This window comes from Oryzias melastigma, linkage group LG16, assembly GCF_002922805.2.
Source record: "Oryzias melastigma strain HK-1 linkage group LG16, ASM292280v2, whole genome shotgun sequence".
Classification (NCBI taxonomy): Eukaryota; Metazoa; Chordata; class Actinopteri; order Beloniformes; family Adrianichthyidae; genus Oryzias; species Oryzias melastigma.
The window spans coordinates 20,409,168-20,429,516 of record NC_050527.1 but is presented as its reverse complement, the minus strand read 5'-3'; the positions used below and the strand labels follow the sequence as shown (position 1 = coordinate 20,429,516).

Here is a 20,349-nt window from a genome sequence, read left to right as displayed (position 1 = left end):
AGAGTTCCTCTGTGGCCTCTCTCTGGGACATTTCAGACCAGGATTTTGTATTTTGTATACACTAGAAAGTTGTGTAAGCTAGTAGATTTTTGACAACTGAAGGCAAAACACCTGCAAGCCATGCTAAAGCTAACAACCAGAATAAGAAAATCAAAGATGGGCGGGGCTTTTATATTATAGCTCAGAGCATTGTGATGTCACACTTCTGAGACTTACACCAGTTGACCAATCACAAAATTCAACACCTTGTTTCAACCTGTAGGGGGCAGCACACAGATGGTTTTAGACTATATTTTCTTGAATTAAACAAGTTTATTTTAATTTGTCCAAAATTTGGCAATAACTAACAGACGGCACTTTTAAAGCCCCATTTACAGATGTCAACAGCTAAAGAAAATTGATTTAGGGTTTGGTTACCGTCTGAGAAAAAAAGTGTGAACATGTTCACATATGTTTGAAAAAAAAGTATAAAATATATATTGAGGAGTTTTACAGCCTTTAACCCTTGTTCTCTCTTATGGGGTCCAGATGACCCCACCCTTATACTGATGTGTGATCCCTGCCATGACAAAGGTGGACAGTAGTTTATGTCTGCCACGGGTCCAGATGATCCCACTTTCAATGTAAACCTGCCTAGGATAGCACAAGGGCTATGCACATCTATGTTGTTATTCACCTTTCGGTGTACCCCGCCAGGAGTTACCACGGCAAATTAGCTTTCACTGAGAGTTTTACGCCAGATGCCCTTCCTGACACAACCCAGCATCTTTACGGTATAGGGAGACCCAGTTAGGAAGCAGCACAAACATCCATAAGAAGTGCCAAAAATTATGTTGACCACTTGGTGGATTTTGTCTATATTGAGTTATTTTTAAAGAGTGAATCCCGCAATAAAAGAGCGACTACTGTCTAACCAAATTCCAACCATAAATTTAAGGAAAAACACTAATGTCATTCAAAATTCACAATTTTAACTCCAATTTTTAGGTTATTTTATGAAAAAAAAAACACATTACACATTTCACCTGTTTGAAAGACAATTCTTTGCCTTTTAAATTGTTTCTTTTCATTTGAAAAGATGAAAAAACCAACACAAAAAGGAGTTTTTCTGCAAGAAGAGTGTACAATGCTAAGTAAATGTTTGTGTTGTTTTTCGAGTGCAGACTCCATAGCTTGAACTACTCAAAACTTAATAAAACATATATCAATTTCTATTCTACCATTGCATTCCACAAATGTCTTTCACTGCTGAACAAATAATTGTTCTGCCTTTCGACACTGACACATATAGTCTCAGCTCAGTTCTCCTCGTCTCTGTTCCAACAAAAGCAGAATTTTCATAAAACTAAAATCTGTACAATTTCACATCTGGAAGAAACCCTTAAGGCACAAGACTTTTCCCCCACTCCGACCAGATAATCAGTAAAAAAAAAAAAAAGATGTTGTGGATATAACTGGATGGAGAAGACTTATAATTAAACACAAGACACAGTTACACAATAAATAATGGATTTGGCGTAGTGTTAACTTTTTGGTAATGAAATAAACCTTCATATAAGGCTTAAAATGTATCAAATACACATCAGGATACAGATTTGCCACAATATTTGGTGTAAATAAACATTTTTGCTTTTGCTTGGAACTATGATTAATTAAAGATGAGTTGTTGTGTACATAAAGCAGTCATTAACCTTAGCAGTCTTACCTCAATAGTGATCCCCTCCTGCTCCACACACATGACTTCTCTGGATTTGACTTTCTGCGGACTGTAGTAGCTGCTCTCCATCTGCGTTTCTGTAAGCTGAGTGACCACAGAGGAAACTTATTAATACATTTTAATGATTCTCCTGGGCGTTTGAGAACACTGATCTCAAGCAAAAGAAAACTAGTCAGCCCTGGGCATGGGTGACCTAGGCGGTTGCCTAAGGTGCCATCTGCAAGAGGGGGCGCCAAATTGCAATGATTGGGCTTTAGATTAATGCTTTTTTTTACAGTTTGACACAAAGCTTATTTAGTTTAAAATATAAAAAAATGAAATAATTAAAAACAAAAATAGAATAACTCCCTCCTTGCCTGCTACTGCCCCTGTCTACGCTGGGGGGGTTATATGTTAGTGCTTTTATAAAACCTTGAGGATGAAAACAAGCTCTAAGGGACAGCTTTATGGTCAAAAAAGAAAGGAAGAGGAGGAAAAAACGGACTCAAAGCATATCAGTTTGTCTGTTTTATTTACATGAAATTCCCGGGAAATTCACCCCCCCCCACCACCACCCCCTTTCGGTAAAAAAAATACTCTCGTTTTCGTTGGACAAGAATAATTTAACAGGCGATCTAGTTTTTTTTTTTTTCCTCTTTTTAACCCTCTGGAACCGACGGACGCCCTCAGGTGTCATGCTGTGCAGCTGAGAGATCAATGTTGATAAAACTCTGTCTAAAATTAACTCTAACTTTATTTTATGCTACTGCAACTGATATTTTATTGAATTAAATGGAGAATATGGGCCTTTTTTGTAGTTTTTGGACAAAATCAATCTTTTTTTTTTAATAAATGAGGCGGAAGACCAACTTTGTTCCGATGGCTGCAAGGCAGGACAGTGCGCCTTCAGTGGGGGCGGAGCAAAATGGAGCTGTCTGCTATTAGAAATTCCACAAGGAGGAGGAAACCAATCATAATTTTATTTTAGGATGGGGTATGCCATGAGTTTACGTCAACAACCACTGGCATTGTTAAAAAATTGTGGAAACTCAGCGTTTCTCCGCGAAAGTCCCGCCCTGTTACAAGAGGCGAGCAACAGAGTAGACAAACACGCCCCCACCTGAGAGCAGATTCTAGCCAAGCAGACCTGAAATCCTGCTGGATCAAACTGCTTCCTAAAACCTCTCTATTATTCCTCACACACACAACAAGGAAAATTTGAGAAAAAAGAAAAAGCTGAAAAAAAATGAAAAAGAAAATAAAAAAATTATAATTCCAGGAAAAATGCCAAATGGACAGCAGTGATCTTAGGATAAAAAATCTTATTTTTTGGGCTGCCTGATCGCTGTCTGTATAACTGCATAAGAAAGGTCACATCGAGCTGTGAGGTCTGTGATGTTCTTCTGTCAATAGAAACTGTTCATTTGTGGCCCAAATAAGGAATTTGGGAATTTTGCCTGGAATTTGTACTTGGTATTTTCATTCAAAAATGTGTTAATTAGCTGTCCGACTAAATTTATTCTTGTATTTTTTTTAATTAAATTACACCTAAAATTTTCATCTCATGTTTTAAAAACAGTTTGTTAAACATTTTGGGGTTTCCACAGCAAAATGAATCTCATTTTTACAGGTGGCATTTTCTGTTTTTACATGATTTTATGTCTAGTGTGTGAATACAACATGGAAAAATGACAAAATAACGAGTGGAAGAGAGAGGAGTTTTAAAAATGTGTGAGAGTAGCAGAGGAAGAAAAAGAGACAGATTAGGCACCTGGCTGAAACGGGCTGGCCGGGGTGAGGACGGCGCAGAGCCGATTCTTCTGAGGTTAGTCTAAATCTATGGGTGGAGACGCGAGTTCTCCAACCAGCCCCAACCTTTTCAGCTTTAACACAGGAAGCAGGTGCAGAGTACGAAGCAGCTGTGGTCTATTATTCTGACAGAGCAGACCCTTACCCTCGCTCCTTCCCTTCTTTCACTTCTGATAGTTTAATCACGTGCAGGAAAAACTCCAGCATGGCCTTCAGTTCTCTGCATATAATGGTGTTTAAGGATGTTAACAGTATGACAGCATGAGTGCACAGTGGCAGTGTCATTAATTAGACACAAACTTGTGGATATAATGAAGTTTCTCTTTAACGATGAGAAAGTGCTCTCTCTATATTTTGGTGAGGCGTTTGTTATGAAGCCTAAACACAGCCGAGGATTAAGTTTCTGCAGAGAAACAGCAGCCTGTAATCCACACAGAAGCACTCTCGCTTAAAGTATTTACCACAGTTTGTTATTATTATAAATCATATCAGTTACAGACTGTGGGAGTTGGAAATAAATGACTTTGTAATCAGCAGTGAGTTTATTGTACTTTTGTCTTTTAAGCGAATATACATTTTGTGTGCAGTTCCAATGACATATAATTGCAACAAGTTGGGGAAAAAACTGTAAGTTGACCTTACTTTGCCATCTACGGAAAAATATAAATACAAAAATGTTTTCTGAAATGAAAAGGAGGGTTCTTTTTTTCTGGCACACAGTAAAAGTCTGGCAGGTGTGCAATGGAAAAGAGGGTAAGAAATGGTCAGTGCTAAACTATGCCTTATAAGTGTAAAAGTCAATAAATTACTTTGACAATTTTGCCTGATCAAAGCGATGTGGGCCGTACTGTGTAAGCAACCGCAAAAAAACGTCTCCACTTCATGTCAAAGCCAGGTTCAGGCAGTGGCTGTTCAAAGACATGAAATTCCTTCAAACTAAATACTTCCTTGTAGGCAAGAGACGAGAACGGTCATCCATTCAGCTGACTGCAATTACTTCCAAAGAGCAGCAATTAATTGATTAAAAGAACTCAAACAATACAGGAACATTTTAAACATTATTACAAAAACAACAAGGTTTATGTGGCCTGAGAAATACTTCCTCCTCACTGATCGCACACACACACTGCCAGACACATGAATCCACAGCTAATACCTGGAGTATGTGCATGCCCACACACGGTGTGTGTGTGTGTGCACTACCACACTTTAGACTGAAAAACACAGACTCTGTCATTTGATCCACAGCGCCGGAATCTAAGGGAAACATGAATTTCCACCATTCTGAGTGAGCAAGCAGGATGACCGTTTGGGATCCGTTTCTAGTGTTCATGCCATGTACAATGTTTAAAACATTAATGTGACCCGAGACATTAGTCAGTGGTTAAACACTAGTCTTTCTTGTACCTCACACAGACAAAGAGGACTTTGTTCTTCAGGACAAACCTGATCAACTCTAAAGGAAAAGGATCGTAAAAGACAAAGCTTGTTGGGAATAAACAAACAATAGCTTCATGAAAAGGGTAGCAGCACCGAGGACTTTGATGCTCAGCACCTACATGTGAGGAGATGCTTTTGAGCTATAAGCATAAAGGCTGGTTTTGTACTACATCCACACCAGGCATGTGGTGCACTTAAGAATGTGCACAGGTTCTTCAATGCATTTTTAGCATATGGTGTTCACACTGGACTGTCGCACGTGTACTAGGGCTGGGAATCACTGGGTACCTCATGATACAATGTAATACGTGATACATTGCTCACGATATCGATGTCGCAATACTGCGATTAATTGGTAAAAACCATCTCTAATGACTCATTATATTGAAGAACACATTTTTGGGGGGAAAATATTTCCCTATTTATTTTTTAGCTTGAACACAATTATAATAAGCAACTTGTATCTCATTTTAAACACTTTTGTGCAACATTGTCGAAGTCAGCAATACTGTCTTTGACAAGCTTTGACACCAATTGAATTTGAATTATCTGTAAAATTCAGTGTTAACAATAGTTTACATGAACAAAACTACTTTGTACAAAAATTGCTGTAAACAGCAGAACAAAAATTAAACAATTCAAGTACCAGTGTCTGTCAGACACATTGGTGCTCACAACAGCTAGTTTTGCAACCCACGCCCTCTATCTACCTCCAAAGGAACGTCTCACCAAAGGATGACGAATATCACGTTTTATAACCTCTTTAAACAAAAATCAAAACTCGGTAAGAACCATCCAGAATCAATTGCAGGGCTAAATATCACAATATATTGCCATATTGATATTTTGACACATCCCTAGCGTGTACCAACAGTTGGAAGAACCTTGTTGAAAAAATGGTGCAAATCTTGCTTCAGGCTTTTTCTTTCACTACTCTATTCACATATGTGAAAGACTTGGAGTCACATGATTCCATCCGGACACAAACCACTTTTATCAATTTCTCCTCTATGATCCTGGTTGGTACTTCAGTTAATTAAAAAGATGTTACCCATACGTCACCACCAAATCAGAGTCCTTGACTGTTCAAAAATCAACTGGATTAACTTTCTACATGTTCAATTGCTGTGCGTTTTGTATGTGGAGCCCAAAAACTGACTTAAAAACTTGTGCAGCGACACATGAACACAAGTTTGTAAAGTGGAAGCCTGAAACGCCCATAAATGTGGGTTTGCAAAGACTGGTCATTGGAAGTGGATGCTTGAACGTGGGTTGCAGAGTCTGTTATGAACATAGCATGAGAGTGAATAAAGAAGTGATTCAATTTAGACTGGGGTCCCCAAACTACAGCCCGCCTCTCCATTTGGAGACCATGGGGTCCCCAAACTACAGCCCGCCTCTCCATTTGACCCGTCCCCCAAACACTATCAGAGACCCATGATTCTTTTTATCAATCTGATCACATGATTGAGATCCACATAGAACAAGCTCTCTACCGTTTCATGTGCACATGAGGGAGAGACAGAGCGAGGTGCTGCAACAACAAACGATATCCAAACAAAAATTTATAAAATGAATGACCTTGAAAAAAGAATAAAAATCTTGATAATAGGTAGGCTGAATCTGAAAGAAAAGAATTTCAAAAAGACCCGACTGCACACCTGTGCAGACACCTGAGAACAACCTCCTCCAAAACAGATCAGATCATTATGACAGAAGAAACCAGATCAGCTCCTAAAAGATGAGATATTTGATATTCCTGCCAACCTTAATCATGATTACAAACCTTCTTTCTGGATATTTTAATTAGTGTTTTGGCTTGTGGTTGCAGTGTTTGTGTTGTTGGACTTTAAAAGTTGAATAGTAAATAATCATTTTTTGTTTTTATCATTTATTTTTTACATTTCATCTCAGAATAAAATAAAAGCTTTTAACACTTATAAGAATAGATTTTTTTCTAAGATTAGTTATTCATTTTGTGCATACGTTTATATAGTTATTGATAAGTTAAATAAAACCTAAATCATAATGACCTAAAGAGTCAAAACATCCAGATGGCTATAAAGAGTCCTGTGTGAGTCCTCCAACATCTCAGAAGAACCATGACGGGAGAGGATTCCCTGTTCATTAGTTTAATTTTTGGAATGTTTTAGTATGATTTTCTCTGTAAAGATTACAGAAAGGGATTGTTAAAATGTGGTTGTGTGTGGCTTTCTGAAAAACCATAAATGTTTACGTTTAGACTGTGATTGTTACACTTTTTCTTTTAGCCTACAAACCGACCCCACATCAGAGAAGAAAACAGTTCTGTGGCCCCCACCAGAGAAAGTTTGGGGGCCCCTGGTTTAAAGTAAAAACAATGAGGGGCAGACAGAGAGAAAAATCCAATGAGGAATGTGTCAGAAGGGACAGTGAAGAACTGAGCAGAGGACAGTAACTGAAAGATTAGTTTGTTTTCAGCAGATTTACCTTGAAGGTGATGGAAGCTTTGGTGCAGTAGAGGCCAATGGAAACTATGGGGTCTCTGGAGGTGTGTTGTTGGGGGCTGTTGGGATTGCCTCCAATCTCTCTCTGCTGATAAAGACCGTCCTCCCCTTCTTCCTCTGCGGCCACAATCGCTGGGATGAAGGACCAGGCCCACGACACCCAGCCCTGGTCTTCCCCCTCAGGACCCACAGAGTGCATGTAGACATCTTGGCTTGAGAACGGGTGAGACCCCTCGGTTTCAACATCCATGCCTAAGAATTTCATGACAAAGAAAGTAAATCAAAATTGCTATTAATTTTAATGCCATAGAATTAAAATTCATATGACATAAAGTTGATTTGGAGTTCTGATAAAGATGTCTAATCCAAGCAAAAGCAAAAGGATTTCCCAAACATCACACAACTTGTACATGTCAAAGAACACTTGTAGACATGAATATTTATTGAGGGTTAAAAAAAAAAAAAGACAAAAACGTAATAAAGAAATACTTAAGAATTACCAATAAAATACCCCAAATCCAATTGCAAAATATACCCCAACCCAGGCTTACAGAACACCGCAATAATACAGTAAGGCTTTTTTTAGTGTCTATGGACGAACTTCGGCCCACGTCATTAAACCATTTAACCTGGCCCACCAAACTGGAATAAATTACATTCATAATCTTTATTAATCTTTCATTTTTTTCCGTAATGCTGCTGTCCAACTATAAATGGTGAACTATAAATACATTAGAATTTTTTTTAGTACAAAAAAGTTATTCTTCTTTCATACTAGGGGTGTGCCAAAATATCGATATTGCAATATATTGTGATATATAGTCCAGCGATTGATTCTCGATGGGTTCTCATCAAGTATCGATCTTTTATTTTCGTTTGAAGAGTCTGTAAAATGTTATATTTGTCATTCTTTGGTGAGACGTTCCTTTGGAGATAGATGGGGGCACGTGTTGCAAAACTGGCTGCCTTGAGCACTAATGCCAATGTGTACTTGAATTATTTAATTTTGTTCTGTTTGCAATAATTTTGCTCTAAGTAATGGTTCTGGTGTTCATGTTTACTACTGTTAACACTGAATTTTACAGATCATTCAAATTCAATTGGTGTCAATGCTTGTCAAAAGCAGTATTACTGATTTGCACAAAAATGTCCATTATTTGGTGCACAAAATAAGACACATGTTTATCATGATTGTGTTCAAGCTAAAAAAATAAATGGGGTTATATTTTCCCAAAAAAGATGTGTTTTTATATATAATGCAAGTTCTTAGAGAAGATTTTTACCAAATTATCGCAGCATCGTGACATCATCGATATCGTGAGCCATGTATCGCATCATATTGTAAAGTACCCAGTGACTCCTAGCCCTAATTCATATGATGTTGGAAGATTTTTTTTGTTTTTCTGACATTCATATGTGTTTTTTAGAGTCCTTTTTCCAACTATTCCAACACCAAACGAATGCAGCATTTGTCTAAATTTGCATTTTTTCCCTGATTGATATCAACACATTGGTGCAATTGGCACTAAAAGGTGCAATTGGCACTAAACGGACAATAAAAAAATAAAATTTAGAAATATATTAACATACATTTACAATCTAAATTAATACATGTTTTTGTCCAGATTCTGTTATTTCTTTCTCTTACAAAGAAGGCCACCAAGCATCTCATCTGATCCAGCCCTACTGTCAAAATGTAGAACCTTTTGTGACCCATGAGTCAAAACGTTTGCCCACACCTGGTCTTTACCAAGGACATCATGCTCTCTGTGTGCATTCCTTCAAGCCATTTTAATGCAAGCAAGTTGTTTCAGCTGTCAAGCAAGCACACAGAAAACAGCACAGATTTGAGCAAAAGTTGCTCCTGCCAGCACTCCGAAATGCAGGTGTTTAGGTATTTGAATGAACTCACTGATGCATGAACTCTGTAACGGAAGGGGAAGTCCATTCTAACTGATGCCAGAGAGCACAACTTGTCAGCCAGCATCCTGACAGAGGACGACCTCAACTCACCACAGTGGTCAAGGCTGCTCGGGCCAAACAGGGCAGCCTGTATGTACAACTGCACACAAGGACGATGCTGGCTTGTATTTGAATATATGAAATGGACAGATTGCTGGGTGTGCTATGTGAAACCTTAGTACTAGGAAGTGATGAGCAACTGTGGAAGTGTAAAAACCAGGACCTTCCAGCCATTTTGACTGATGCATGGTGTACTTAAACACTGGACACTAGTCAATGTTTTTCCAATTTGGTGGACACTAAAAAGATGAAGAACATTCTCCTCCTCACTTTCATAAGAAAACCACTTCAAGGTTCGCAGCACCATCACGCACCCCTCTGGTTTGTGTTCTGACCAATGAAGTAGCCCCAACATGTCCGCTTCCAAAGAAGTTGGAACAGAGGAAACTGATGTCAGAGCACAAGAATGTGTAATCCCATTCCTCACTGCTTCATGTCCTTTGTGAGAAAAAAACAATATTGTCTGTGAAGTCATAGTTTAAGAATCCCAGCGGCTGAGGCGGTAGAATATGACATATTTTAATTAAATCTTTGTGAAAAGGCAGTTGGAAATCCCATGTTAGAACTTTTTATCTCTTTCCCTCACTCAATGTTTCTGTTCAATCACCATGTCTCCATGTTTCCTTTTTGTTTGTATCCTAAGAAGGCTTTGGGGTGTCAGTTAAACAAGATAAGCTTTCTCATTTCTAGTCATTGTGGGATGGATCCAATCTTTGAATTAGCAGGTAATCAATATCAAAGCCAAATCACCCTACAATGATAATGTTGTTTTAGGAAAGCTTTGAAGAATGAATTCGGACATGTGTATCCGGGGGGGCGAGGGGTAATTCCCAGAAAGGAAAAGGTTCAAGCCAAAAAACCTGCTGTTAGGGAGCAGGGAAACCTGGAAGAAATACGTGTGAAACACCACTATCTTTCTACCATGACAGCATTTAAAGTCACACTGCTTCTTTTGACGCACTTGACCTAACCTCCTTTACCCCTTCATACAATGAGCACAGGCATAAGAACATCTTTGAAAGACTTGAGACATAAAATCCCATGAAGGGGAAGGTGGGGGAGAAGGTAAGCGGCTTAGCTGCACAGCAAAAAGAGGGGTGGGAGTGGACAGTGTCTTTCACACACCAGCAGATGTCCCTGTATGTTGCAGAAGAGACTGACCACCTCTGTGGATTTATGCAAAACGTATTACTTTAGCTCTTGTGTGACCCGTTAAGAGTTAAGGTGAGCCAACAACAGTAGTTTAAGTAACAGTATTTTAACCTGTTGCTGAAAAATGCTAGCTCCATGAATTTTTTTAAACTAAAACTTTTATGCCAAAATACATTAACACAGCATTAAAAGTCTGTTAAGCATCACGAGAGCCGCTGTTACAATGATGTATTGTACAAAGAAGAAAATCTGATGTCTACCCTTCAAAAATAAATAAATAGTACAGGGAAGAATAAAGAATAGTACAAGGCTTGGGGGCTAATCAGAACCACATCAACCCTGACTTTCAATTATGCCTAAAAAACTTCCAATATTTGCTCATCAACGCATTTGAGTCTCAATTTTAAATGACAGAACTTTAGTTGTTTGAATAGTTAAGTATTTATTATGGAATGTGACAGCTCAATTCAAACTAGGGGTGTAACGGATCACAAAACTCATGGTTCGGATCGTATCACGGTTCGGATCATTTTTTGGATCAGATTGGGTTCTTAGGCAAGACCCTTGATGCTGCTGCCTAACTGGGTCCCTGTGCCCCTCAAGTACAGGGTTGTGTCAGGAAGGGCATCCGGCGTAAAATCTCCGCCAAATCACTGATGCGAGCAAGTGGGTTCTGTTACGCTGTGGCGACCCCGAAAGAGATAAGCCGAAAGTGAACAACAAAAAGATTTAAAAAAAAAAAAAAAGTAACAGCAAAACACAAGAGAAAAACCTTAAATTATTTTTTCAAAACAAATATTCAATAATGTTTGCCCACTGAGACCTATTTATTAAAACAAAACATTGTTAAACTTTGAACACAAACAAAATGGTAAACATGTAGTTTCTGATTACATTTACATGTCTTTAGACCAAATCTACAAAAACTGAGAGAAAAGAATGCTTAAAAATAGTTTGGAAAATACCAAATCTGGAATACCCCCTAAATGCTGATGTCCAAATTAAATTGTAAATGAATCGGTTAAAATGGAACTTAAAACTATTTTTTGGTATTTATTGTTTAATTGAAACAAACTCTGGGAACATTTAAATATTTTAAATAAATATTATCCAAAAAAGTTGGCCATTTATGATCCCTTTTGCTTGCCATACCATCGTCTCCTGACTGCACGCGTCCCTGTTATGGAGCAGCGGCTTTCTCCTGTGCGGGACAGCTGCTGCTATGGCAGATCCTATGGGAGATTCTCTAAACCCAGAATGGAGACGTGTACCAATGCTTTTATTCAGCTCTTAAAATTGAATAAACGCGATATTTCACCATTCGGGTCCTCCATGATGAAGTCAAGAAAAGTTTTTGACGGGAGCTCCTCCCACACGCAGCGGGAACTTAAAGTTCTCACACTTTTGGAGAACTGTCAAGCAGCTACTTTGTTGGGGTTGTCCGCGGTACACACATGTAGAACTGTGGCTTGTGATCCGTACGGATCACAGATTGTCCACGATCTGTTGCATCCCCACATCAAACTGGTGATCAAATTTTGTTTTACAGAATCCTTTAAAATGTAAGTAGAGGTTTTTTTCACTTGTGCTTTCTTCGTATTTCCATTGAAAGCAAACTCTCTTTTTTGTCACAAACATTGAAAATTAATATCAGTGGACTGAGGAACTCCTCCCCTCTTGTGTTCCACAAATAGGAAGTACCCGTGGGGTGCAAAAAGGCCAATAGAGGCCATAGACTTCCATTGAGAAATAGACAATTACTTCATTTGTCAGAATAACCATTCTTGCTCTGATACATTCTTAACACGCTCTTTAAAATCAAACATTTTTAAAGATATATTTTCCTCATCGCCAGTTATTTAAGTTGTAAACTGACCAATCAGTAAAAACATGTGGCTCCCGCTGGTCTTCCCTCTGATGTTTGATTGACAAATTCCCCCGAGCTGCTTTCAGTGGGAGGGGTGTGGCCTTCCAACAAGCCGGAACAAGCTCATTCATGATTGGTGACAGTAGTTCCTCTAAAAACGTGACTCAGACCAACTCTGACTAATCATTGTCAAGAGCCGCCAATCGGTTGCAATATGGCAAGGGCTGGAGGTAAGGCATTTCCTATGGAGAACCTCAACGCTTGCCATGTCCAGGCTATGGTCACAAACCACTCTCAACCAGTCTCATTCCAAGCTCATCGTTTTGTGGACAAAAATCATGGCCCTAAAGGTGTTGAAAGACTTGATGGAAACAAAGGGATCTCATTTTTCTCAAAAAGAAAAAAATTGCTCTTTAGACCCCTTAGATCCTTTGGACCTCTAGAAAAAAATTACAACAATACTAGATGATGGGTTTGGTTCCTGCTCTGTATGAATGTGTGAGTAGGAGGATGACTGTACAGCGTGCTGAGCTTGAAGGAAGGTGGAAACTATATGTAAACTATGTTAACTATTTGAGTTTGCATAACTCACCATTAACAAAGGGAAACCCTACAATGATCTTACACAATCAATCCTGCCAGGAATGCAGATCAGCACTTGATTTTACTGTGAAGGTTATGAAAAAGAATTAATCTTGATCAACTTTTGTAAAAATGCTTTCAGGAATGAGTCTTTCAAACTTTAATCCCAAAAAAAATACAGCGGCTGCTGGGCATTCCTGGATTTCCCACCAGCTCCTTAGCCCATCACAAGCAGCCAAAGGGAAATCAAATAAGTTTGATGAACTGCTAATTACATTAACAACATTTTCAAGCACTTATTTTGAAATCATCAATCCCTATAAACTATATCCCACTAATAATATGTTATATGTTAGCCAAGGCATGGGCACCAACATTTAAATGCATATTTCAGGGACTAAGATCATCTGTTCTCTTTAAGAAAACTATATGTTCCCATTACAGCTAATTATTCAGCAAAGATAGAAATGTAATATTATTTTTAGAAATATTTGGTTTTATTTCTTGAACCTAAAACACATGAAGCAAAAATTAATGACTCTGCAAGACATCTAATAAAACACAATTGCCTACCACCATGCAAACACCCCCCACCTCTTCTCCTCTTCACTCAGTCAATGACTTTCAGCATAAGATTTGGGGCGCTCGGGTTCCCAGAGCTAGCTCCCCCTTGTGTATTTTTGTGATGGGATACTAATTCATTCTCAGAGGCTCTGCATAGCAATTGCATTACAAAGACTCTTACATCTGGCATTGGACACCAAACTCAAAACTGTGCCAGCTTCCACTCAAATTTTCAGTCAAAGAAACATTGGGCAAGTAAAAAGGGGCCGAGCATTTCTGAACGGCTCCACCAAAGCTTGTTCTTGTTCAAGACAGATCCAGCTAGTTCAATGAGAACTCCTTTTGGTCTTACAAATAATGAAAGTGAAGCTAAACATTTTCGTTAAAATGTCACCAAGAACATTTTAGCTTTAGATTCAGCTTTCTTAATCTCCTGATTTATTTTCTTTCTAAAGCAAACTCGCTTTGCCATCTCAACCCAATGGGCTACATGCACGATTTGCTTCCACATTCAGTACATGACCCCTCACTCATTTCCAGTTGGGGCAGCGGGCTTTTGTTTATATGGGAATAGGAAAATATTTGGAGTTTACAGGATGTCTTTTAGAGCTACGAAGAGTCACTTTAAATGATGTTAGGCACATCGTCTTCCTAGCAAAATAATCCAAAATAAAAATGCAAAAAGGATTTAAATTGTATTTGTCATCCTACATTAAAAACTTCAAAGGTAACTTGCTAAGGCTGATGTTATTCGCATGGATTTACATGTGACCAGCTCAAAAGCTGATGGAAATTCATGTTAGCGATACGTAATAGGTGTAACATATTAAAGTCCTGTTAGCTGTCATGCAGCTAGAGTGCAGAGAGCTGCAAATACAGTCGCGATCAGGAACCTTTTGTTGTATTAAATGTACTATTAACCTCAACTGTTCCTCCGGGTCTGTGCGGCCAAGAAAAAAAGTTCAGCACTCCCGGCACATATTTAGAAAATGATGCGTTTATATCGTTGTCACTTTCATTTGGGCTAATGCTAACTAGCATGAAAGACATATCTAGTTATTGCTATCTTTATATTTATGACCCATTAGTTGTGTTTCAATTACTCCACAGCAGAAAAAATTGCTGTCAATGTTCAGTGTTAGGTAGAAACAGTCTGAGACATGATTCCCTTTCCTAAAACGTCTCAAAACAGGCGAGGTTACCGTTAGCGCACGCTGCTATCGCTCCTTGAAGAAGGCAGGGGCAGCTCATCAGCTGAGAGTAGGATCAGTATTCTGAAAGTCACTTCAAAGTCTGTTTAAATGTTCCAACATAGATATGTTTCACCTCAAGAAGTCATATGGTCATGCAGTACATGGTGGCGTTCTTGAGTGCTGTGTGTTTGTGGTTTCAGGAAGGCAAACTTTGCCTTTTTGGATCTCATTGTGTATACAGATAATGACGAGCTAACATACAATCCAAGAAATAACAAAAATTAGACAATACCAGTGATAGTACACGGAGGTTTGCTAAGTCGATGTATAGAGTTAAACAAAACCGGATGTAAACAAGCAGTCTTATTTGAAACAGGTCACACAGCTCCATGCATGGAGTCCATTATTCCAGAGAATACAAGTCAAAGCAACAAGACAAAATTAATCAAACATTTTAGAAATAACCTATTTCTAAACAACCACAGAAAAGTCAGAAAACAAACTGTTGCAATTTTGACAAATAAATAAAAAAAAATTCGAATTTATCATAAAGGTGGGAAATAATAATAAAAACATGCAGGTGAGCAACTTGACATTATGTCATGGCTAATTTTTCATACTAGGTCGTCATTCTTTGGGGACAAGAAACAGTTGACACTTCAGATTAGAAGGCTGCAAAACACACAAATGATGATCTGTTTATCAACCGCTGACATACTAATTAATCACTTATAAGCAATCTATTAAAATTACATTAAAACATCTGTAGATGCTAATGGATGTCCTATAAATGTCTTATGAACACATTACTGATGCTTATTAATGTCTTATAGGTAGAATATGAAGGAATCTTAATATAAGAGTTCTTCCAATACAAGGACTCACCAGGTGAACTGGCTCCGCTGTCCCCACCATGACCGAGGCCCTCTTCTCCCTCAGCTTCTTTCTGTCCTATTTCCCCGTAGTAAAGGGCAATGATCAGCTCTAAGATTCGGATAAACATGGGCAGCTGTTGGTCTGTAATGGACAACTTCAGACTCTCCAACATGGTATGGATCTGACAAAAAACAAGAAAGACAAGATTTGGGTGATGATGGGAAATGTTCCTAGTACTTGTTGACAGTCAGAAATCTATGTCCCCACAAAAAGTTAAGTGCCATCATTATAAGAAAAAGAAAAATTGTTTATAGCACACTGAATAGACATTTTTAAAACATTTCTAACACAAAACAATATTTCACTTTGTTGGACATAATAATTTGACAAACTTTTGCTGTGAACAACAATTTCTGTTCTGCAGAAGAAAGAAAAAAATCTTTTAAAAGTATACTTGTTCATTTGAATATATGCTGTGACTAAAGCCTACGTGTACTTTAACCTTTCTTTTTGGTACATTAAAATAAAGGCAAAAAAATGGAAAGGGGAAAAAGTTAGAATCTACTGAAGTCTTCTGTTTGGGATCAACAATCCCTTAGATAAGTGTCATAAGTGACCACAACCACATACCTGTCCTCATTTGATTCATTTAATTAAGATCAACCTTCAGCAACTTTTACAAAACATCGACTACAAAAGATATGGATTATTTTGGAATCCACCTAAGGTTTAGATAGCCCAATAGACATTTTTTAAGTCTGTCAACTCATTCAAATACAATATATACTCAAGACAGGAGCATCTTTCTGGTGTAAAACAGTCAAAAGGAATAGCCAACTTTCATTGCTGCTCACTTTAATGACAGACGGGATCTTTGAGTTAATGTTGTCATAGGTACAATGAAGACGCGTTCTGAAGGAGCACTTGTAAAGCAGTGGATCTTGATAAAACTCGATCTTGCCACTTGCGTTCCGCTTGTCCAAACACACTGTACAGTCTGTAAAGTTTATAACTTTCCTAAGAACCAGGTCTGGAGCTGCAACGACATAGAAGCAGAGAAGCGATGATGAGTGTTTTTGGTGACCATGCATATATATATATATATATATATATATATATATATATAGTTATTTATTTTCTAAAATCCTTTTATTCTGGGTCTATTAAGAATGGAAAAAAGCACCAAGAAATGAAGACTTCTTACTGGTGATGTCCATGAAGGCTCTCTCCCATATGTCGTCCACTGTGTAGCACTCAGCTGAGGTAATGTTGACTGAGAGCACAATGTCATCCTCCACATACTTCAGGATCAGATTGTTTACAACAATGTTTACATTGTTCACCACCCGTCTAATCAGACTCTGAACGTAACCTGAAAACACAAACAGTCAAGAACAATTGATTTCAATGGAGACATAAAAAATAACCAACAATAATTAACTAAATGATTATAAATAAAGATTTAACATTCAAACAGGTTGTTGATTTAACCACTAATGTCAGTACATACAAAGCCCTAGAATATATTCAATACAAGAATGGACAAAAACTGTGAGGACGATCATATATCTACAGGGTGTGCCGTAAGTCTCCATACATAGGAGACCTAATGCATTCTATACAGAAATGGTTCTAGCATATATTACTTTATATTTCAAATACCCCCGAAAATGCATTTGAATAAAGAGCAACAAATTGAAATGATCAGTGTTTCGGATCGAGCAAGATGTTCCTGACAAAACGGCAATTAAATAGACCATATTGTATGAATTAAAAGGGGTTAATGTTAAGAAACGTTTATTTTTCCTATGTATGGAGACTTGTGGGACATGTATAACAAGGCAGTAATTATTGGTATTTCATGGGCAGGAAGAGACTATGTTTTCTGTTGAATTTCGTTTTTTGGGTGCTTAAATAATTCACACAATTTGAGGACCCAAAATTTCAAATTTATCAAAAGATATTTCTGTCACATATTTGTACAGTATGGAGCTATAGTTCCTGTATTGTGCTTTGTGGAATAGTAGTAGGAAGAGTGTGGAAGAGTATAATTTCACTGCCAGTTCTGTTATCAACAATTGAAACACTTCATCAGTAGTCGGGTTAGGTTCCGGCACCCCCGTAACCCTGAAAGGGACAAATCGGCCAAGAAGATGAATGAATGAATGAATGAAACACTTGTTTACACTGAAATTGAAGGTCTATATCTTTTACATGTTCTATGAGGCTTTTATATTGACTGAAGCATGCAAATAAAATGCACAAGGTGACTTGGGCAAAAGCTTCTATGGAACAATGTCTGAGTCAACAGAACATCTAACATCTGTAGTAAAACCTGTTTTTTTTCTTCAGCCAGTATTTTATGCATTTGTGTACATTTTCATTAGTAGAAACATTTATTTCATTCTGGTTATGCCACAAGGGTATTTTTAATTAAAATATTTAGTCTAGAGTAAAACTTACACAGGAAAAAGTCGGAATTAGTGAAAGGTAAAACTAAAAGGTACAAATAAACGTTATAAAAAATGCAAAGTTCCATCAGAATTTGGTGGAATAAGTTTAAATCAAACTTAATGACATTGAATCAACAAGAAAGCATAAAGAATTTCAAAGTTGGAGGCGGAAAAAACTACTTAAAGAAAGACAAGAAATAAAGACTCAGATCTGGAAAAGAAGCAGGTAACTTTATGACATAATAATTTCTACAATAACTGTTAAAGAACAGAAGAAAATGGGTCAACTGACAAACGCTTTCCAAAATTAGGGGGGGGGGGGGTGGCGGCAGCAGCCATTCTTTAATGTAGTGAATATGACACAACGGCCACATTGACACCCAAAAACAGAAGTTTCACAAGAAAAAGCACACATAGCAAAGTTTTTACTCCACAAAGTTAGGAAAGACCTGAAGAATTACACTGCTGGGAGTTTCAGCCATAAAACACAAAAATACACAGCAATAAATCCTATCAACCACAGAGCCAATGGCATTATTCATTCCCCCCATATAATGTGTAACTCGGCCATTACAAGCTAAAACATATAAAGTTGGAGTACTTTTGCCCCGTTTCCAAGCCAAATGTTTATCTTCCTGTAGCGACATGCCTCACTAAAGGGATAACAGAATCAACAATTAGGAGGAATAAAAAGAAGCTGCTGGTAAAGGTCTCCTTTTCAGCTAAAAAATGAAATACTGTGTAATTTACAACAATTACAAATGTTGGAGCGTGTCTAATGAATGCACATTCATGGATTAAAGAATGTGTGTGTGTGGTGGGGGGTGCTTGTGGTTCCAGGATCAGTCAGTAGGTTGCTGGAGCACCTGCAAACGGGGCTGTAAAACAAGCACTTTACCCCCCAGTAATTGCCTCTGGTTCTAATTTTCTCGTGCCAGGATGTCTTCCCCTCCATTTACCCTGCGCTCTTTCACTTCTTATGCCTCCCTCTGCTTCACACCACGCAGCAGGCCCCAGTTACATTTTTGGCAAGCTAAAAACTTCTGTAAACAACTGTCACAAGCAACATCTGTGCCGCGGATCACAGGAAAGAAGGTCTCTTTAAACTGTCCGGGCATATGATGACGACGGAGGGGGCTGCAGCTAGGAGACCTAAGAAAGGAATGCTCTTACATACACATATATATATATTAGGCCGTGATATTGACGCATTAACGCATGTGATTAACAAATTGTGATTAACGCGTTAATATTTATTAACTCAAATTAATCGCACCACTCGGAGCAACAGTCTCTTTCCCTAAGCAATGCAGTCATCCACAGCGAGCATTAAAACACTTCAGTGGGTTGGTTTCCCACTTATACCAAGGTTATTTACAAAAAAAAATAATAGTACTATAATCGTGTTATTTTTTTTATTAAGATCGCTTTTTCACAAAAAGCGGACGATTTGATCCATGGTCCAGGACGCTGTCATATAATTTCATTTTGCGATTATTCTAAAATAATAAGTGATCGGCAAATACTGTAAATAAATGTAAAAAAAATAATCACAATTTATCGCGATTAATTTTGCCCCAGGTTTGCAAATAATTCATTAATTTTTTTTTAATCGAATGCCCGCCCCAACATATACACACACACACAAACATACACATATATATATATACATACACACATACATACATACATACATACATATATATATATATTTATACACACATACATACACACATACATACATACATACATATATATATATATATATATATATATATATATATATATATATATATATATATATATATATGTGTGTGTATATATGTGTGTATATATATATATATATATATATATATATATACACACATACATACACACACATGCATACACATATTTATCTAAATAATTTCCACTAATTCTTTCTAAATTTTATGTTTTCTTATTGTCAAATTCTACCTCCGATCATCTTTTGATCTATTTTCAAAGCGTTTCTTTAAATTATGATTAAGCCGCTTTTAGTCCAAATCAAGGAAACTGACGCTTTGTAGGACCTAGTATCTGCAGAGCGACAGTGCTTCTTTAGAAAGTCGCCTCTTAAGTTGGTGTGGAGTAAATCTGCCCCCTTCCCACTCTGTTGCTATTTAAATAAAGAAATACTCAGAAAATCCACCTTTGAGCCTAATTTACACATCCGCCATCTTAAGAAAAA

The 20,349-nt window shown here is 37.7% G+C and overlaps 1 protein-coding gene across 4 annotated transcripts in view; it reads right to left on the bottom strand.

The window, feature by feature from the left end:
- LOC112143843 (vacuolar protein sorting-associated protein 13B) overlaps positions 1 to 20,349 on the bottom strand; it is a 292,951-nt gene that overhangs the window by 239,692 nt on the left and 32,910 nt on the right. For all 4 annotated transcript variants that reach the window (XM_036216063.1, XM_024268054.2, XM_036216061.1 and 1 more), the window contains exons 5-9: positions 16,892 to 17,059; positions 16,542 to 16,723; positions 15,697 to 15,868; positions 7,415 to 7,683; positions 1,706 to 1,801 (exon numbers count right to left, since the gene is read on the bottom strand). In XM_036216063.1, coding sequence (XP_036071956.1) covers positions 1,706 to 1,801; positions 7,415 to 7,683; positions 15,697 to 15,868; positions 16,542 to 16,723; positions 16,892 to 17,059 — 887 coding nt within the window. The remainder of the gene's footprint in view (positions 1 to 1,705; positions 1,802 to 7,414; positions 7,684 to 15,696; positions 15,869 to 16,541; positions 16,724 to 16,891; positions 17,060 to 20,349) is intronic.